The sequence below is a fragment of the Bos javanicus genome, chromosome 29, assembly GCF_032452875.1.
Source record: "Bos javanicus breed banteng chromosome 29, ARS-OSU_banteng_1.0, whole genome shotgun sequence".
Classification (NCBI taxonomy): Eukaryota; Metazoa; Chordata; class Mammalia; order Artiodactyla; family Bovidae; genus Bos; species Bos javanicus.
This window is the reverse complement of record NC_083896.1, coordinates 1,487,122-1,508,736: the sequence shown is the minus strand read 5'-3', so window position 1 is coordinate 1,508,736 and position 21,615 is coordinate 1,487,122. Positions and strand designations below refer to the sequence as shown.

At 38.8% G+C, this 21,615-nt stretch overlaps 1 protein-coding gene across 6 annotated transcripts in view; it reads left to right on the top strand.

The window, feature by feature from the left end:
- DEUP1 (deuterosome assembly protein 1) overlaps window positions 1-21,615 on the top strand; it is a 142,307-nt gene that overhangs the window by 108,663 nt on the left and 12,029 nt on the right. For all 6 annotated transcript variants that reach the window (XM_061405985.1, XM_061405988.1, XM_061405984.1 and 3 more), the window contains 2 exons: window positions 1,895-2,046; window positions 7,751-7,865. In XM_061405985.1, the coding sequence (XP_061261969.1) occupies window positions 1,895-2,046; window positions 7,751-7,865 (267 nt within the window). The remainder of the gene's footprint in view (window positions 1-1,894; window positions 2,047-7,750; window positions 7,866-21,615) is intronic.

The following is a 21,615-nucleotide window of genomic DNA, read 5'->3' as shown; positions in this document are numbered from 1 at the left end:
TTTATCACAAATGGGCTCGAATTTTAGAATAAGCAAACCTGTCTCCTTTAAAGCAGATTATAGATTACTTTTTTATCTGTACTAGTATATCTCAGGAGAAGGCAATGGCACCCCACTCCAGTACTGTTGCCTGGAAAATCCCATGGATGGCGGAGCCTGGTAGGCTGCAGTCCATGGGGTCGCACAGAGTCGGACACATCTCAAGCGACTTAGCAGCAGCAGCAGCGAGTATATCTCAAATGAGCAAAGTTAACATATACTAAAGGCAAGGGCCTAACAAGCAGAGAAATACCTTGAATGACCCTTCTTTCCCAAAGGTCACATTGGCCAATATTGTTTTGAGAACGTTTGACCTCCTGGAGCATTTTTTTCCATTCAAAAGTAGACCTTTCTAAAGATTTTTAAACTTCTATAAAAGGATAGTGTAGGTGGCGCTCAGACAGTAAAGAATCTTCCCATAATGTGGGAGACCTAGTTTCGATCCCTGGGTTGGAAAGATACCCTGGAGAAGGGAATGGGAACCCACTCCAGTATTCTTGCCTGGAGAATTCCATGGACAGTGGAGCCTGGTGGGATATACTCCATGGGATCTCAAAGAGTCGGACACTACTGAGCAACTAACACATATACATAATAATTAGGCAGTAAACAGAAGTTTTAATGAACAGATTTGGCCTTTGAAGCAAAACATAAAACAGGTAAGCCTTTTTTTTTTTTTTCAGGTAAGCATTTTTAATGCTTTAATATATACATTTCTATTCCTATTTATCAATATTGATATTAATATAGTAAATGAATAATTTAAAATGTGCAATTAATCAAAAATTTTTTGAGTGACTTTATCACATGCCAGCCCATATGCAATGGCAGTCAAAGCCTTAAATTTAGAAACTTAAAAATGACAATTCTAAGCCATAATCATCTATAGTCTTACGAGCTTTTAAACATCGAAAATTGGAGCTTCAAAAAGATATTTTACTCATGTTATGCTTTTTGTACTAAAATATTACTCTTCTGTAAGCAGAGAACTATTGTTTAATCAGCATAATTCATGGGTATTCAAATCATAGTTCTATTATAAAGGACTTCATGGGGTTATTTAAAGCATTTTCATGAGTTTTCATGTCAGAATATATCCTGTTTTTTAAAATTTTGTGAGAAAAAAAGTTTAGACTTTCCCTAAGAAACTTCTTACAGCATTTAATTAACATAGCATCAGAAATCTTTAATCTTGCTCTAAATTTTTCATGTTGTGATTTAAATATGTTTTTTATTCTTTTATGACATTAACCATTGGGTTGCCCATACCAGACAATAAAACTTTTTCATGATGCTGCATTGCTCAAGACTGTGTTATTGGCACAGTCTCATCCAGGATCTAGTGATCTTGGTATAGAATGGCCCAGAATCAGACTGCCATCATATTGATTTAATATATAATTTTTCATACCACCCTACAGTGAGGGGTTGATATGTGATTTTCTATAATGACATATATTGTTTTAATGTGGAAAACAAATCTTTTAAAATTAAAAGATATGTTAATTCTGGTTCCATTACTAGTCAGCACTAGAAGGCATACCCTATTACACAGAAAGTCTTAAAACTAACAATTTGTTCTAGCTACAGAGAACAGTAATGCATGCAGTGAGCCTTTTCTGTACTGGAGCATGGGCATCCCCTTCACTGTGATGTGTTAAGTGGCAGCTGTCACTGAGGACCTGTGTTGTGAGAAGGTGGGAGGTGAAGAGAGACATTTAGGAGGTACACAGGAGTAAAGTCACATGAGTCAACTTACAGGAAAGGGTCTTTCCAACATGTGTCCAAATGCACAGAAAATATGCATCTCTTGTATGTAACAATTTTTTCAATGATAGTTTATTTTATTCTCTAGAGTGTAGACTTCACTAACAGGGAACATTCAAGGCATACATCTATTAACAAACTGGAATACGAGAATGAAAGGCTCCGAAATGATCTTGCAAAACTTCATGCCAGTGGAAAATCAACATGGGCTAATGTAAATACCTATGAAGAAGCAGGAAGGTATGCCTATCAAAGCCAAATAAAAATGGGGTAAAAATGAAGATGGGTATGCCAGCTCCACTTACATAAGGATATAAACATACAAACATTCAAGTGAAATTTGTTTTTAAATAATCAAATTGTAATTTTATACACTTTCTCTTCAGCTGCTTAAAATTTGTTTATGGGGACAATTCAATAGTCTAGATATACATGAAATTCTATGGTCTCAGTAGCTTTCCAAGGGTAACAGTGAAATGAGTAGACTGTTAAATGAATTTTTGTCAGTTCCGAACTTTCTTAGAACCTGATGTGGCATACAGAATATACAAAAGTAATCTTTTTTTTTTTTTTTATGTCAGAGTACAGGAACGGCTACCTACTCCAGTATTCTGGCCTGGAGAACTCCATGGACTGTATAGTCCATGGGGTCACAAAGAGTCGGACACGACTGAGCGACTTTCACTCACTCATTCACAGGCAGATAGCATGTCTGGCTTAACTTCAGATACATGTACACTTTGTACTGATGCTCCATCAGTGGAGACAGACTGTGGTCTTTTCACAGGAGAGAACCTGGGGGTGTGTGAGAGGGGTCTTCTGTGAGTGAAGAGAAGCATGTGGAAAATCAATACCTGCTGCCTACATTATCCCCAGGCTCTTTAAAATGTCTTACTTCAAAATTTAAGTAAATATATCAGCCTTAACATTTGACTAATTTCTTCAACTTTAATAAAATATGTTTGGAGTCAGAACTGTCTCTGGAGTTCTTTCACCATTTTCCAGCACTGGGAAAATGCTCAGCAAAACAAACAAGTTTCTTTTCTACAGGATTTTGCAAAGCCATTAATGTGGTAATTACTTTGTGAGTTTCCAGGAACAGGTATGGTGTGCAGTATTCCCCAAACTTGTTTGATACGAGGTTTATTAACATTCCATGGTGCTGAGAAATGGTGAATCAATAGGTCCAGACCTAACATCAGTACAACTTTTGTTTAAAAGCTCATAATACTTAGCATGAAAACTTCACATACAGATAATTAATATTTGCAGCTTTGGGGAATTCAAATATTTAACCTTTATTTTCCCATCTGACAAGTAGGGATAATAATTATAAGGGTTTTCTGAGGATTATAGGAGAAAACCTATTTCTTTGTAAAATGTATAATTCCCTAAATGTTAGACATTATCATTGATACTATTATTCTAACAAAATTGTTAATATTTACAATAATATTGATACTTCTCCAACTCCCAGTACCTAAAAAGTATATTTTGGTGGATAAACAATGACTGAATCTGACATTTCCTCTAAAGATAGTGCTGTTGGGGAAGGGTGATGCCCGGCTCCCTAAGTAGCCCAGTGCTACAGGTACAGTCCTTAAGTCCAGGGGCTGTACTTGACACATCTGCTCAGCATCCTCGTGCGTGTAGTACATCCTTTCCCACTCTCACCACCCTGACCCTGTGTGTGCCGGAAGGATATGTTCTAACCCAGTGTTAGAAACAGCAAGCACTCAGAAGTGCTGAACTAATAGCTGTTCAGGTGGTCATGGGAGGGAATGAGAGAAGCCTGCTGCTGCTCCACAGGGGCGCTTCTTCGGTCGGTAGGGTGGTATGTTCCGGGCAGTGCAGCGAGAGTCCAAAAGGGATGTGGAGAGGATGAGGGGCGTGCACCCCAGCCAGAGGGCAGCTCCCTGCTGAGTATCCCCATGTTGACTGGCCAGGGTAACTGCAAATCTGTCCAGAAAACCTAACCTTGATCTGGGGGTAAGAATATAATTTCTAATATAGAATAAACCCTTTACAACGCACTTCTCTCCCCATGGATACATTTCTCCATGGGTCACATCCCCACCCCCTGTATGCGGTTTTCTCTCTGTAAGAGAAAATCAGCACCCCAGTGATGTTATGAAGGGTCTTCACCGCGTCTTCTCCAGCCACTGGTCTGTATTGCACCCCTGTTAATGCAGAACATTGTTTCCTATTCTTGCTTGTTGGGAATAACTTGGAAAGCCTCAGGTGAAGGTACTAGATGTTCTTCTTTAAACAAAAAGACAGCTCCTCTGCCTTTTCCTGTCTTTAATCAGTGTTTTTATTGTTTGGATTGCTTGGGCAGTACGGAATGTGTTAAGAGTGCCTAACGGAAACAAGGCGGCAGGGGGCACGGAGCAGTGTAAGAGGTAACATGCTCAGCGGGAGACTGTCTTAATAAGCAGCTTGGGCGACTGTTCCTACTGCAGAGCCCTGTGTCCTGCCAGTCTCATTTGTTCAAAGTTTCATTAAGTTTGTTTTAATGGCTTGTCTGATTTCAATGTTCTCCAGTGACCTGATTTTTAAAAGAAACAGCATTTCAAATGTTCTGAATAAATTAGTACCATGTAAAACCCACTATGGGGAAAGAATTGTTGAGAGGCAAGGACACTGTGAACTCACTGGTGGAGAACTGTAAAGCACATATCTATTAATTTTAGCAAGTGAAAAAAGGCAATGTCCTTTCCTTCCCTCACAACACAGCTCAGTGAAGTCAAATACTAAAAGCTGTATGTATTTATTAGGAAGAAAATAATCAAAAAACACACAGTCATATTTACATATCAATGGCTAATACAATAAGGTCTTATTAAAGTATTTTAGAAAGGAAAAAGCTTTTATATAAAGGTATGGGAACATAATGTTCCACAACATTTTAAAGTCTGTAGTCTAATTTTTAACCCCTTCTTGCTTTTGACTGAGGAAGATTTGTATAATATATTATTAAAATAAGCTTTTGTCTACTTGGAAGTTAACTCGGTTTTTATTGCTTTTCACTCCTGTTAGAAGTGATAAGATGTTTGTGTTCATCCACTTAAAAAGTGAAGCATTTTAGGATATTTCAAAGGATTTCTTTTCCAATAAAAAGTTATTCAGCACTTTAAAAAACTTAATGGAGTTCCTTGGTGGCCTAATGGTCAGGATTCCAGGCTTTCACTGCTGTGGTCCCTGGTCAGGGAGCTGAGATCCTCAAGCAGTGTGATGGCCTAATGGTCAGGATTCCAGGCTTTCACTGCTGTGGCCCAGCAGGGAGCTGAGATCCTCAAGCAGTGTGATGGGACCAGAAACACACAAACAAGATTAATGAATGAGATGAGACTGAATCTGGCAATGGAAGTAGTCAATGTTTTCAGCGTTTTTAGAATTAAGTTAGAGTTTTGAAGTTTAAGGATCATTTGCAAGCTAACTTAGAATAGTGGTGTCCAGAACTATTAATATATAACTAATTTTAATGGCAAATCAGTTTTGTAGTGTATGATGGAGTTTTATCTCTATATACAGTTCATACTTAAAACTGAATATATGGCTTTAAGAATTATATCATGTGCTGGAAAGATATTGGTAATCACAAGCTAATCAATAAAATTGCTTCAGATCTGGTCAGGAAATTAAAAGTTTCTAATACTAAAACACCACAAAGTCAGGTTTGTCATAATCACTCTACAGGATCTCTTGTCAAGGAATGAATAGTTATTTATCTAGAAGCAAAAAAGTAAGCTGAGTCAGTTTTGCACCAGGGTCTTGCTCAGGAGAGAAAAACACAGTAGCCTGAAGGGTTCCAGGCTCGGAAATAATGGAATCAGGCGTGTTATGTGGAGTGTTAGAAGGGGAGGCCAGAAGTGGTAAATCAGCCTAGTTTGTCAAGGGATCCCCTTTCGTGCTGAAGACAGTACACTGTATGTAGCCCAGGGAGGCTTGTAAACTCAACGGAGGACCAGGGCTGTGTAGACGGACAGCTCTGTGAACTGTGCGGTTGGCTCAGCCCTCAAGCCAGCCCGAGTTGGGTAGAGCTCTCTCCAACAGGAGGGCTCCTGCCCTCCTGGCAAAGCAAGGAGAGGCCTTGCAATAGGGTCTATGGAACAGACCAGCTTGTGAGATGGTAGTAAAAGCTTTCTGAAATAATTTTTAAGATAGCTTTTAAATTGATATACTTAGCATTTTTTTTTGCAAGGTGGTTTTGGTTTTATGAAGTATTTGAATAGCTGTATTCTTGAAGAAGAACTTTTCTATCATATAAAGATGATTTAAAGCAAAAGTGCTTTGCTTCATAATGTAACTTTCCTTTCATTCTCTGCACTTTATTGATCTTACAATAAAGAAAATGTTCATGTATAAATTTTAGTAATTAAGATCGTAAAGTTGTATCTATACATCCAAAGCAAAATGGATAATTATTTAGATAATTTAGGGCAAATAATACTTTCCCTGAAATCTCTGTATAATTGAGATTACAGAGGGATGTATATTTCTTGAACCATTTCTATAATTATCTTATTTTTTTCCACTGTGCTTTGAAGTATAGATGGACTCATTCAGATTAAAAGGTTCAACTGAAGATTCTATGCAGATGTACAAGGCAATTGTTATAATTCTATTTGAATTGTGGGATGTTTCATTTTATTTTGCACATCATAAACCATGTTATTTTAGTTTAATTTGCTGTTCTGTTTCCATGGTAATTATGGTTTGGAAGAATGGATTAAAAACAATCCATTTCAAGATAAATAAAAATGGAAACCACGTTTTGTTTTTATGTACTAGTTTACAGATGCCTCACTTAACTTTTATTGCTATTTGTATGCATAGCTTTGAAAACGTTTGCATAATAAAAGAAGTCTATATAGATAGATAGTCTTTGGATAAGAACAGAGAAAAATAATGTAAATTTTTAAAACTGTGTAAAGTTAAAATATGAAGACTTTGAAAATGGTTAATCAATACCTGTAGAGAATTTGAATTGTTAGTAAAAATAAATAACTTTAAATTGAAAGGATTTTTATGTTTCCATGGTCTTTGATGATTTTGATTAAACCCCATTTTCATGAATTAATATTCAGAGAAGATACTTATTTAGTTCCAAACAGCCCATACTGTTAGGACCTTTTTGTGTAAAATTTTAGGGTAAGTTGGTTTGTTTATTTTATTATTCATTTGTTTAGTCAGCACACCAAAATTTAAAATCCCACTGGTATTTTATTCAGTCTAATCTTCTACCCTATATTTTGGCACAAACAACCAATTCTATACTGTGCTTTTCATCAAACTGTGGAGTTCAATTCTCATAACAACCCTTTTTTATAAATGAAAAAATTAAAGTTACAGGTAAATATAGTTACCTGTTGCTCAAGGTCATACAACTAAGTGTGGAGGAGTTTAGGAGATAATGTAAATTGAAAACATACTATAAATTATTAAGCTCGACATAAATTATAATTATTATTATTGTACGGAGACTTATTCTAGTGTGAAAAAAAAAAGAGAACAATTATGTTAAGAAAGCCAGTGAGGTTAAGTAAAATGAGAATAGGAAAAGGGTGTCTGTTTAGAATTGTCAAGGGTAGCCGTGTTAGCTGTTTAAAAATTTTTTCTCATACTGGTTTAATGTCATTTAATTAAATAGCAAAGAGACAAAACAGTAAAACACAGAAAGAGAAACAATATAGGCAATAAGAATGGCAGAATATTTTTAGCAATTATGAAAGTTTCCTGCTTCATTATTAATTGTTCTAAGTCTTTTAAGTGGAATAGAAATTGTCAGCAAAATTATTTTCAAAGACATACCCAGATAACAAGCCCAAATATTTTATTGTGCTTTCCCCACAGTTAGAAATCAGAGAAATTTAAATTCTTAGCTCCATAAATAAGCAGGTGACCTTGGTATCAATAATGACAACCAGTCCTTCTCTTTTAGATTTAACCACGATCGTGAGCCAAACAGAAGCGCAACACCTCCATTGCCGTCTTCGCCATTTCAAACCAAAGAAATAACCAGTCCTTTGGTTAGTGATGAGGAAGTATTCCCCATGGTGAGTTGCTGACTATTGGTTACTATTTTCTCCTTTATGGAGTGAATACTCTTACACTGATACTGATATTACTGATATGTACAGAGTAGTTTAAAAAAATATATTGCTCTTTAAATAAGACTCCAAGATGGGTCTGCAAGTAATTCAGCAGTGACTATCTATAGAAGGAAAAGCATCCATAATGTTTCGTGAAGTATTTCACCTCAAGTACAGGCTGAAATTACTGGTGACTTTTAAATATGCAAGTCACTTCTGGACATTCCATGAGCCTTAAAGATCTGTATATTTTAAAGAGCTACAACTGATCTTTTGTGACTGTTTTAAAAAAAAAATCTCTTTTACTGACTCTGACATACATACAGAAAGATGCACAAATCAGAATTGGACAGCTTGATGAATTATTGAAAAGGCAACAGAGCAGTGCAGCTGCCACCCAGGTAATAAACAGAGCATTAGTAGCTTTCCAGAGGCCCCCTTCCCACGCCCTTCCAGTCACTCCAGCCTACTCCCAAGATAACCACTGTCCTGACCTTTTAAGTCATAACTTGGTTGTAGCCATTTGTAAATTTTAGATAAATCGTATCATGCTGCGTGTGTTCTTTTGTATGGATTCTTTCTCCCACTGTTGTTTGAACATTGTTTGATGAGAGTCATTATCCATATTGTTGGCTGTAGTTTATCCACTTTTGTTTCTCTATTAGTATTACATTATATATAAATACCATATATAATGATATGATTATCCATGATACAATTTATCCATTCCACTATTGACATCAGATCAGATCAGATCAGTCGCTCAGTTGTGTCCGACTCTCTGCGACCCCATGAATCGCAGCACACCAGGCCTCCCTGTCCGTCACCAACTCCCGGAGTTCACTCAGACTCACGTCCATGGAGTCAGTGATGCCATCCAGCCATCTCATCCTCTGTTGTCCCCTTCTCCTCCTGCCCCCAATCCCTCCCAGCATCAGAGTCTTTTCCAATGAGTCAACTCTTTACATGAGGTGGCCAAAGTACTGGAGTTTCAGCTTTAGCATCATTCCTTCCAAAGAAATCCCAGGGCTGATCTCCTTCACAATGGACTGGTTGGATCTCCTTGCAGTCCAAGGGACTCTAAAGAGTCTTCTCCAACACCACAGTTCAAAAGCATCAATTCTTTGGCGCTCAGCCTTCTTCACAGTCCAACTCTCACATCCATACATGACTAAAGGAAAAACCATAGCCTTGACTAGACGAACCTTTGTTGGCAAAGTAATGTCTCTGCTTTTGAACATGCTATCTAGGTTGGTCATAACTTTCCTTCCAAGGAGTAAGCGTCTTTTAATTTCATGGCTGCAGTCACCATCTATAGTGATTTTGGAGCCCCCAAAAATAAAGTCTGACACTGTTTCCACTGTTTCCCCATCTATTTCCCACGACGTGGTGGGACCAGATGTCATGATCTTCGTTTTCTGAATGTTGAGCTTTAAGCCAACTTTTTCAGTCTCCACTTTGACTTTTATCAAGAGGCTTTTGAGTTCCTCTTCACTTTCTGCCATAAGGGTGGTGTCATCTGCATATCTGAGGTTATTGATATTTCTCCCGGCAATCTTGATTTCAGTTTGTGTTTCTTCCAATCCAGCGTTTCTCATAATGTACTCTGCATATAAGTTAAATAAACAGGGTGACAATATACAGCCTTGATGAACTCCTTTTCTATTTGGAACCAGTCTGTTGTTCCATGTCCAGTTCTAACTGTTGCTTCCTGACCTGCATACAACTTTCTCAAGAGGCAGATCAGGTGGTCTGGTATGCCCATCTCTTTCAGAATTTTCCACAGTTTATTGTGATCCACACAGTCAAAGGCTTTGGCATAGTCAATAAAGCAGAAACAGATGTTTTTCTGGAACTCTCTTGCTTTTTCGATGATCCAGCCGACGTTGGCAATTTGATCTCTGGTTCCTCTGCCTTTTCTAAAACCAGCTTGAACATCTGGAAGTTCACGGTTCACATATTGCTGAAGCCTGGCTTGGAGAATTTTGAGCATTACTTTACTAGCGTGTGAGATGAGTACAATTGTGTGGTAGTTTGAGCATTCTTTGGAATTTCCTTTCTTTGGGATTGGAATGAAAACTGACCTTTTCCAGTCCTGTGGCCACTGCTGAGTTTTCCAAATTTGCTGGCATATTGAGTGCAGCACTTTCACAGCATCATCTTTCAGGATTTGGAATAGCTCAACTGGAATTCCATCACCTCCACTAGCTTTGTTCATAGTGATGCTTTCTAAAGCCCACTTGACCTCACATTCCAGGATGTCTGGCTCTAGGTCAGTGATCACACCATTGTGATTATCTTGGTCATGAAGATCTTTTTTGTACAGTTCTTCTGTGTATTCTTGCCATCTCTTCTTAATATCTTCTCCTTCTGTTAGGTCTGTACCATTTCTGTCCTTTATCGAGCTCATCTTTGCATGCAATGTTCCTTTGGTATCTCTGATTTTCTTGAAGAGATCCCTAGTCTTTCCCATTCTGTTGTTTTCCTCTATTTCTTTGCATTGATCGCTGAAGAAGGCTTTCTTATCTCTTCTTGCTACTCTTTGGAACTCTGCATTCAGATGTTTATATCTTTCCTTTTCTCCTTTGCTTTTCACTTCTCTTCTTTTCACAGCTATTTGTAAGGCCTCCCCAGACAGCCATTTTGCTTTTTTGCATTTCTTTTCCATGGGGATGGTCTTGATCCCTGTCTCCTGTACAGTGTCACGAACCTCATTCCATAGTTCATCAGGCACTCTATCTATCAGATCTAGGCCCTTAAATCTATTTCTCACTTCCACTGTATAATCATAAGGGATTTCATTTAGGTCATACCTGAATGGTCTAGTGGTTTTCCCTACTTTCTTCAATTTAAGTCTGAATTTGGCAATAAGGAGTTCATGTCTGAGCCACAGTCAGCTCCTGGTCTTGTTTTTGCTGATTGTATAGAGCTTCTCCATCTTTGGCTGCAAAGAATATAATCAATCTGATTTCGGTGTTGACCATCTGGTGATGTCCATGTATAGAGTCTTCTCTTGTGTTGTTGGAAGAGGGTGTTTGTTATGACCAGTGCATTTTCTACATTTGAATTATTTCCTGTTCAGAGGTGATTACAAATACTTTTCCTAAAAACATCCTTGTAAGTGTCCTTTGGTGCACATGTGTACACGTTTCCGTTGGATCTATACCTAAGAACGAAATATTGTTGTTGTTGAGTTGCTAAGTTGTGTCTTTGCAAGTCTGTGGACTGTAGCCTGCCAGGCTCTTCTGTCCATGGGATTTCCCAGGCTAGAATACTGGAGTGGGTTGCCATTTCCTTCACCAAGGGATCTTCCTGACCCAGGGATCAAACCAATGTCTCCTACATTGGCAAATGGATTCTTTACCACTGAGCCACCTCACTCAGAGTTGCTAGGTCACAGAATATGTACAAGGTCAGCTTTAGCATGTACTGTCAAGCTCTCTTCCTGTTTGAGTCAGTTCACAGCCCTATAAGTAGTGTGTGAGTATTCTCCTTTTCTCTATTCTTTCCAGCAGTTTTTAACTGTTATTGGTCTTAATTTTAACTCTCATGGTCAGTGGGTGCATGCATGCATGCTCAGTCGCTCAGTCATGTCTGACTCTTTGTGACCCCATGGACTGTAGCCCACGAGGCTCCTCTGTCCACAGGATTCTCCAGGCAAGAACACTGGAGTGGGTTGCCATGCCCTCCTCCAGGGGGTCTTCCTGACCCAGGGATGGAACGGGGGTCTCTTATGTCTCCTGCATTTGACAGGCAGGTTCTTTACCACTAGTGCCATCTGGGAAGCCCATGGTCAGTGGGTAGTAACATCTTCTTGTGACTTTAATTCTTACTTCCTGGAGACTAATGAGGTGAGTGCCTCTCATAAATGTATTGACTATTTTGATATTTGATATCTATTTGATTTGCTTATCTAATTTTCTATTGAATTGTCTTATTGATTTATAGAAGTTCTTTGTATATTCTAGATTTAAACCCTTTGGTGGTTATAGGTATTACAAATATCTTCTCCCATTCATACTTGCCTTCTCACTTAATAGAATGTTTTGATAATCAGAAGTTCCTAATTTTAATGTGTTCATACTTATAAATTTTTTTTATGCTTGATATTTTTGGTGTCTTATTTATAACTTTTGCTTGTCCCAAAGTTATAAAAAATATTATCTATTTATCTTTTAGAAGCTTTGGCTCTTTTTTTTTTTTTTTTTTTTTTTACTTAAGTATAGACCTGGAATCAATTTTTGCATATGGTGCAAGGAACAACCTCAGTCCCATTTCCCATGGAAATATTCAATTTGATTTATATATGGTTTCCAATTCTATAGATTCTTTTGGATTGTCTATATTTAGAATCAAAATTCCCTGGTGGCTTGGACGGTAAAGAATCCACCTGCAATGCAGGAGACCTGAGTTCGATCCCTGGGTCAAGGAGATCCCCTGGAGGAGGGCATGGCAACCCACTCCAGTATTCTTGTCTGGAGAATCCCCATGGATAAAGGAGCCTGGCGGGCTACAATCCATAAGAATGCAAAGAGTCAGCCACAACTGAGTGACTAAGCACACAGTGTTTTCCAGTTCTAGAGATTCCTTTGGATTTTCTATACTCAGAATCAAAATAATGATAGCTAGACTTCCTACTTTCAGAGAAGGCAATGGCACCCCACTCCAGTACTCTTGCCTGGAAAATCCCATGGATGGAGGAGCCTGGTAGGCTGCAGTCCATGGGGTCGTTAAGAGTCGGACACAACTGAGCGACTTACTTTCACTTTTCACTTTCATGCATTGGAGAAGGAAATGGAAACCCACTCCAGTGTTCTTGCCTGGAGAATCCCAGGGACAGGGGAGCCTGGCAGGCTGCCGTCTATGGGGTCGCACAGAGTCGGACACGACTGAAGCGACTTAGCAGCAGCAGCAGCAGACTTCCTACTTTCAAATCTTTATACTTTTTTTTTGTTGTTCTTGCCTTATTGTACACAGGACCTCTAGTAAATGTAAAGCAGTAGAAGTGATATTGCCAGCATCTTTCTCTCATTTTCAATTGCAAAGGGAAAACATTCAGCATGCCACTATTGTGCGTAATATTTGCTATAAATATTTTGCAGGTTCCTTATTAAAAGATTAAGAAGTTCCTTTTATTCCTAGGTTGCTAAATTTGTTTTCACAAATTGGTATTGAATTTATCAATTGCTTTTTCCTGTGCTGTTGAAATGACCATATAATTTCTTCTTTGATCTGTTAATGTAGCATTTTTTTTTTCCTGATGTTAGATTGTTAACCCAACCTTGGAATTCTTAGAATAAACCACACTCGATCACTGGAGTTGATCTGTTCATATTGGTTTAGAGTTTTGCTTTATGTTCATGAGAGAAATTAGCCTGTAATGTTTCGTTGTTATGCTTGTCAAGCTTTGATACTCGATTATGCTGTCCTGGTAAAACAGGTGGGAAAGGTTTTAAATTCCGCATTCCCTGTTCTCTTTCCTGTGTTGTTTTCTGTGCATAAAGAGCCACTGCTCCCAGCCTTGAGGAAGTGGCCTCATACTGTAGGTTAATTTTTTTTTTCAGTTCCTGAATTTTCATTTGATTTTTTTTTTTAAGTTTCCAGTTAAAATTTTCTACCTTGTGATTTGATTTATTGAACATAATCACAGTTTTTAAAGGTATGTAGGTTTTTTACCTCAGAAACTAGTAGTGCTCTTGCAGTTACCTTCACTTGTATTCAAAGTGTATTATGTAATTTTTCACTGCCTGTCCATGATATACCAATATTGGGTACAGTGATAAAAATAAACAACAATAACAAACAAACAAACAAAAGACAGAAAATGTTTGAGCTGGTCGAGGCATGTCATGAACACTTCTCTGCCTTTCTGGAATCTGTCAGCTGCTTTGGGAGAGGCTGGTAGTAAGATTTAAGCTGTTGTGGAAGAGGAAGACTTAAAACCATCAACTCTGGAAGTTTTAGAGATCTCAACCAGTCCATCCTAAAGGAGATCAGTCCTGAGTGTTCATTGGAAGGACTGATGTTGAAGCTGAAACTCCAATACTTTGGTCACCCAATGCAAAGAGCTGACTTATTTGAAAAGACCCTGATGCTGGAAAAGACCGAAGGCAGGAGGAGAAGGGGACGACAGAGGGTGAGATGGTTGGATGGCATCACTGACTCAATGGACATGGGTTTGGGTGGACTCTGGGAGTTGGTGATAGACAGGGAGGCCTGGTGTGCTGCGGTTCGTGGGGTCGCGAAGAGTCGGACCCGACTGAGCGACTGAACTGAACTGAAAGCCCAGCAATGCTCTTTTGTTTCATCTCAACATAAAATGTCAAAATTATCTGAACAGAATAAAATTCCATAACAATAAAGTAAATAAACTTCCTCATTTAAGCTAAGGGAACCTCCAAGAGGACTTAGCAAGTTCTGTATCAACAAAACTTCTCGCTTTAAGGACTCCAAAGTAAACACATAATCCAACCCAGCAAGAGGGGGAAAAAAAGTGATAAATTGCCAAAGGCTTCATTGCAACTCACTTCAGTATTCTTGCCTGAAAAATTCCCTGGACAGAAGAGCCAGGTGGGCTACAGACCATGGGGTCACGAAGAGTCGGACATGACAGCATGCACATGACGTGACTTCACTGTTCTAATATCAGGTGACTTTAGGATGATTAGTTTCTGCTTAAATATCACCTCATCAGAAACACCTGAGGAACAGTAGCACCTCCCTCATCATATTCTATTTTTTGTTTTATCCATAGTACTTTATTATAACATATTTTGTTTGCCTCCTTCCTCTAGAATTTAAGCTCCATTAAAGTAGGATTTTTTCTGTTTTTGCTTGCTGTTTTAACCCTAGCACCAAAAATAATGCCTGGCACTAGTAGGCATTTAAAAGACATGCAAGAGTGTCTATTGTATAACTTAATGAACGCTGGATTTCTTTCCACCTCTAAAATTCTACATTGTTACTTGAGGAGCTCATAACTACAGAGTCATCCAGAAAAGAAAATTCTCTACTGTTGTAGGTCTGGGCAACGGGGAACGTTGGCTGTGATGGCAGCCCTGGAGGCTCCTGAAAGACACGGCCCAGACCGCCATTCTGAGTCCAGTGACTTCATCCACTGTTGCATTCTTTATTCCACATCAGTGCTGTTCCTGCTCAGACCACCAATGACATCCTCACTGTTAAGTAAATAGACAGTTTAAAGAACTCATCTTCCTTAATCTTTTTCTCTTGATATCATGTTCTCTGACTTCTAAGACACTACTCTCCACTGATTCTCCTGTTGCCTTTCTGATCACTCCTTCCCAGTCTGCTTCCAAAGTTCTCCCTCGGTATACCTGTCCCTTAACTACTAGTGTTTCTCATTCACTCAGTCACTGATGGAGTAAACATGTATTGAGCACTCACTATATGGCAGGTTCTGTTCTAAACACTCATTGATGAGATAGACAAGTCTACACTCTGGTGAAAAAAGAGGGGAACTCCATCAGTGGGTGAATGGATAAACGAAGAGTGGTGTGTATACACAGTGGAATACTATTCAGTTATGAAAAGGAGAGAAGTGCTGATACATGCTATAACATGGATGGACCTGGATAATATCATGCTACCTGAAGGAAACAAGACACAAAAGGTTATATATTGTATAAAAATGCCCATAATAGGTGAATCTGATTAAAACAGATTGCAGGTTGGTGGTTGCCAGGAGTATAAGGGGATGGGAAAGCCAGGGAGCAAGGCTTGATGGGTACAGCTTCCTTTGGGGATGATGAAAATGCTTTGAAACTAGATATTTAATACACTGTGACTATACTAAATCCACACCAAATTGTTCATTTTGAGATGGTTAGTCTTACTTTATATAAATTTTATCTCAAAAGAGAGAGAACAGTTAATGACTACAAACAAATTAAAAAATCAAAAAGTTATAAATACTATAAAAATTGATGAAAAGATAGCAAATGATGTGATAGGAACTGATGACAGAGTGGGGGATGACTTTAAGTGGCTAGGAAAATGATTACTGAGAGGGGGACATTTAGGTTGAAACTTAAATAACAAAAAAGGATCCAGCCTTACAAAAACCTGGAAGTAGAGAGTTTTGGGCAGATGGAATGACCGGGTCAAATCTGTTTGGCAAAACAAAGTTTGTTAAGTTTGAGAACCAGAAAAGGGGAAGTGTGTGGTGTGGAGCTAAGAAGTGTGTAATGAAATAGGGACAGAAAAATAGGCAGGAGAACTCCAGGTCTGTAGAGACAGTGGCCATGGGAAGCAGTTGGGAGTTTATTTTAAAGCAGTGGGAAGCCATGAGAAAGTTGCAAATGGTAGAAAATATAATCTGTTTTAAAAATCTTTTGAAGATCCATTTGACTGCCAAATAAATTATAGATGGGCAGAGGTAGAAGTGGAGAGAACAACTGTCAGGCTATTTCAATAGGCAAAGCAAGAGATGGTGCTGCTGGCTTTGGAACAGTTGCGGCGGAGCCAGGAGGTGTTGGATCCAGGAAATATTTTGGAGAGCAAATGAGACTTGACAGTGGATTGGCGGTGGAAAGAAAAGACTCAGAGATGACTCGTAGGTTCTCCGCTTGAGCCTCAGGTACATAGTAGCACCACTCTCTGACACGGAAGACTAGGAAGGAGCAGTGTTAGTGGAGAAAATTCATTATTTCCAGGTTAGACATTTAAACTTAAGTGTTTACTGAACATGCAAATTAAACAAGCAATAGGATATGTGAATCTGGTGTTCAAGGAATAGACCAGAGCTGGAAATAAAAAAGGAGCATTTTAATTAGCATGAGGCTGATACTTAAATCTATCAGACTAGATGATAATACTTCAGTTCAGTTCAGTTCAGTCGCTCAGTTGTGTCCGACTCTTTGTGACCCCATGAATTGCAGCATGCCAGGCCTCCCTGTCCTTCACCAACTCCCGGAGTTCACTCAGACTCATGTCCATCGAGTCAGTGATGCCATCCAGCCATCTCATCCTCTGTCGTCCCCTTCTCCTCCTGCCCCCAATCCCTCCCAGCATCAGAGTCTTTTCCAATGAGTCAACTCTTTGCATGAGGTGGCCAAAGTACTGGAGTTTCAGCTTTAGCATCATTCCTTCCAAAGAAATCCCAGGGCTGATCTCCTTCAGAATGGACTGGTTGGATCTCCTTGCAGTCCAAGGGACTCTCAAGAGTCTTCTGCAACACCACAGTTCAAAAGCATCAATTCTTCGGCACTCAGCCTTCTTCACAGTCCAACTCTCACATCCATATATGACCTCTGGAAAAACCATAGCCTTGACTAGACGGACCTTTGTTGGCAAGATAATGTCTCTGCTTTTGAATATGCTATCTAGGTTGGTCATAACTTTCCTTCCAAGGAGTAAGTGTCTTTTAATTTCATGGCTGCAGTCACCATCTGCAGTGATTTTGGAGCCCCCAAAAATAAAGTCTGACACTGTTTCCACTGTTTCCCCATCTATTTCCCATGAAGCGATGGGACCGGATGCCATGATCTTCGTTTTCTGAATGTTGAGCTTTAACCCAACTTTTTCACTCTCCACTTTCACTTTCATCAAGAGGCTTTTTAGTTCCTCTTCACTTTCTGCCATAAGAGTGGTGTGTAAATGGAGATGCTGTCCCAAGACAAAGCCTTAGACCATAATGTTTAGTGCTCCAATGGGAATCTTCAAAGAGAGGAGGAACATCTGGTGGTGAAAGAGGTGGAGTGGGATCCAAGGGGTAAGGTTTATTTGTAGAAGCAAGGTCATTAAGAAGGTAAGACGGAATAGAATCCACAGTGTAGGTAGAAGGAAGGGTCTCTGAAACAGTGTGGCCTAAAATACGGCTCTAAGTGTGAGTGGCACGGAGGAATGGAGGTCCTGAGAAAGAGGCAAGGCTGTGTGGCCGTGATTAAGAAAGTGAGTATACTAGGGAAGGGCAGGAGAATGGCCAGGCGGTGCTCACTAACCATGTGAATTTGTGCTCATGAATTTTAAGTGAAACTAGTCCCTGTGTGATGTAATTTCTCCTCCATTCACTTGCCCAGCATTCAACCACTCAGGTACATGCTTGGTGCAAGCAGTTTTAATTCGGCCTGAGTTTTACCATGTGTCTAGCATGGAGCTAGGATAAAGGAAGGGACACGTTGCTAAATGGCTATCATGATGGATATGGAATGTGAGCAGAATTAGAAAAGAGAGATATGAGAGAGTTAGATATGAGAGAGTGGGAATACTAGACTAAGTCAGTTGGAAGCATACTAGGTGGGTTACATAAAATCTCCATTAGTATGTAATGCAGTTATCATTGACGACAGTGTCAAGAATGTGACCGTGGGAGTGGGTGCCTAAAGTGAAGTGTTCCCCAGGATTCCATTTTTCCATTTCTTCCTCTTCTTTTATTTTCAGGTCTGGATGATTTCAATCAGAGTCACAGCTTTAATTATTACCTATAACTTTCAAATATACCTCTCTGGTCCACACCTGTCTTCTGAAATCAGGACTGATATATCCCACTGTCTACTTCACAATCTGTGTCCCAAGTCACCTCTAACTCAGCATTATTCAGACTTGAATATATTCCTTCATTAATATATTATTTCAAAAAATTATCGAAAGCATACCTGTGCTAGAATCTGGGGGATCAAAACTAACTAAGACATTACCCTTAATGGGCCTCTTTACTGTCTTTCCTTTCTCCCTCCATAACTAGCATTGATGTCATCCAGTCACTCGAGCCAGAATCTAGGAAGTGATGAGTCTGAAGTCAGGTTTCCTAGAGCCTGAGATGAAGATTCTTGTAAAAGTGATTTACTAAGGTAGTATTCTCAGCAGAAGGAATGAGGGAAGCAGGCTAGGGGAGGGGAGGAAGGCTAGATAAGGATGAGATCTTAGTTAGAGATTAGTATAGTCTGGTCTCACCAGGAGCTTGGAACATGGATTGTACAAAAGAGTTGGTTCCCCTGGAGATAAGAAGCTTGGCCAGTGTGGGTTTGTTTGTTTTCTATTGACGTATATTTATTTACATTGTTTGCAGTGAACAGCAGAGTGATTCAGTTATATATGCATGTCTATTTTTTTTAGATTCTTTTCCTAGGTTATTACAAGATATTGAATATAGTTCCCTGTGCTAAACAGCAGGTCCTTGTTGATTTTATACAAGTAGTCTTTATCTGTTAATCCCAAATTTCCAATTTGTCCCTCCCCCACTTTTCTTTGATAACCGTAAGTTTGTTTTCTATGAGTCTATTTCTGCTCTGAATGAATTCATGTCATTTTTTTTAGATTCCAGTAATAAGTGATACTGTGACATCTGTCTTTGTCTGACTTACATCATTTAGTATGATAATCTCTAGATCCATCCATGTTGCTACAAATTGAATTATTTCATTCTTTTTATGCCTGAGTAATCTTCCATTGTGTGTGTTGTGTGTGTTATGTGTGTATGTATATAGATACATGACGTATATTCTTTATCTAGTCATTATTTAGGTTGCTTCCATGCATTGACTGTGGCAAACTGTGTTATAGTGCTGCCATAAACACTGGGGTGCATATATCTGTATAAATTAGAGTTTTCATCTTTTCCAGATATATGCCCAAGAATAGGATTGCTGGATCAGATAGTAACCCTGTTTTTAGTTTTTTTAAGGAACCTCGATGCTATTGTCCGCAGTGGCTGCACCATTACATTGCCACCAACACTGTAGGAGGGTTCCCTTTTCTCCACACCCCCTCCAGCATTTATATTTATAGACTTTTTGTTGATGGCCTTTATGACCTGTGTGAGGTAGATCTCGTTGTAGTTTTGATTTGTATTTCTCTAATAATTACCAGTGCAGTCTATGGGGTCACAAAATGATGGACATGACCTAACAACTGAACGACAACAAATAATTAGCTATATTGAGCATCTCTTCACGTGCTTGTTGACCATCTGTATGTCTTCTTTGGAGAAATGTCTGTTTAGGTCTTCTACTCATTTTTTGCTTTGATTTTTTGTTTGGTCATTGAGCTGTATAAATAGTTTGCATATTTTAGAAATTAGGCCTTTGTTGGTCACATTGCTTGCAAATATCTTCCCCCATTCTGTAGGTTGTATTTCCATTTTCTTTATTGTTTCCTTTCCTGAGAAAGCTTTTAAGGCTTATTAGGTCCCACTTATTTATTTTTTCTTTTGTTCCATTGCTTTAGGAGATATATCCAAAAAGATATTGTTGCAATTTATGTCGTAGAATATTCTGCCTATGGTTTCCTATAGGAGTTTTATAGTATCTGGGTTTACATTTAGATCTTTAAACCATTTATATATTTTTTCTTTTTTTAATTTTATTTTATTTTTTAACTTTACAATATTGTATTGGTTTTGCCATATATCAAAATGAATTTGCCACAGGTATACATGTGTTCCCCATCCTGAACCCTCCTCCCTCCTCCCTCCCCGTACCATCCCTCTGGGTCATCCCAGTGCACCAGCCCCAAGCATCCAGTATTGTGCACCGAACCTGGACTGGCAACTCGTTTCATATATGATATTATACATGTTTCAATGCCATTCTCCCAAATCATCCCACCCTCGCCTTCTCACACAGAGTCCAAAAGACTGTTCTATACATCAGTGTCTCTTTTGCTGTCTCATATACACGGTTATTGTTACCATCTTTCTAAATTCCATATATATGCGTTAGTATACTGTATTGGTGTTTTTCTTTCTGGCTTACTTCACTCTGTATAATAGGCTCCAGTTTCATCCACCTCATTAGAACTGATTCAAATGTATTCTTTTTAATGGCTGAGTAATACTCCATTGTGTATATGTACCACTGCTTTCTTATCCATTCATCTGCTGATGGACATCTAGGTTGCTTCCATGTCCTGGCTATTATAAACAGTGCTGCGATGAACATTGGGGTACACGTGTCTTTTTCAATTCTGGTTTCCTCAGTGTGTATGCCCACCAGTGGGATTGCTGGGTCATAAGGCAGTTCTATTTCCAGTTTTTAAAGGAATCTCCACACTGTTCTCCATAGTGGCTGTACTAGTTTGCATTCCCACCGACAGTGTAAGAGGGTTCCCTTTTCTCCACACCCTCTCCAGAATTTATTGCTTGTAGACTTTTGGATCACAGCCATTCTGACTGGCGTGAAATGGTACCTCATCGTGGTTTTGATTTGCATTTCTCTGATAATGAGTGATGTTGAGTATCTTTTCATGTGTTTGTTAGCCATCTGTATGTCTTCTTTGGAGAAATGTCTATTTAGTTCTTTGGCCCATTTTTTGATTGGGTAATTTATTTTTCTGGAGTTGGGCTGTAGGAGTTGCTTGTATATTTTTGAGATTAGTTGTTTGTCTGTTGCTTCATTTGCTATTATTTTCTCCCATTCTGAAGGCTGTCTTTTCACCTTGATTATAGTTTTCCTTTGTTGTGCAGAAACTATTAATTTTAATTAGGTCCCATTTGTTTATTTTTGCTTTTATTTCCAATATTCTGGGAGGTGGGTCATAGAGGATCCTGCTGTGATGTATGTCGGAGAGTGTTTTGCCTATGTTCTCCTCTAGGAGTTTTGTGGTTTCTGGTCTTACGTTTAGATCTTTAATCCATTTTGAGTTTATTTTTGTGTATGGTGTTAGAAAGTGTTCTAGTTTCATTCTTTTACAAGTGGTTGACCAGTTTTCCCAGCACCACTTGTTAAAGAGATTGTCTTTAATCCATTGTATATTC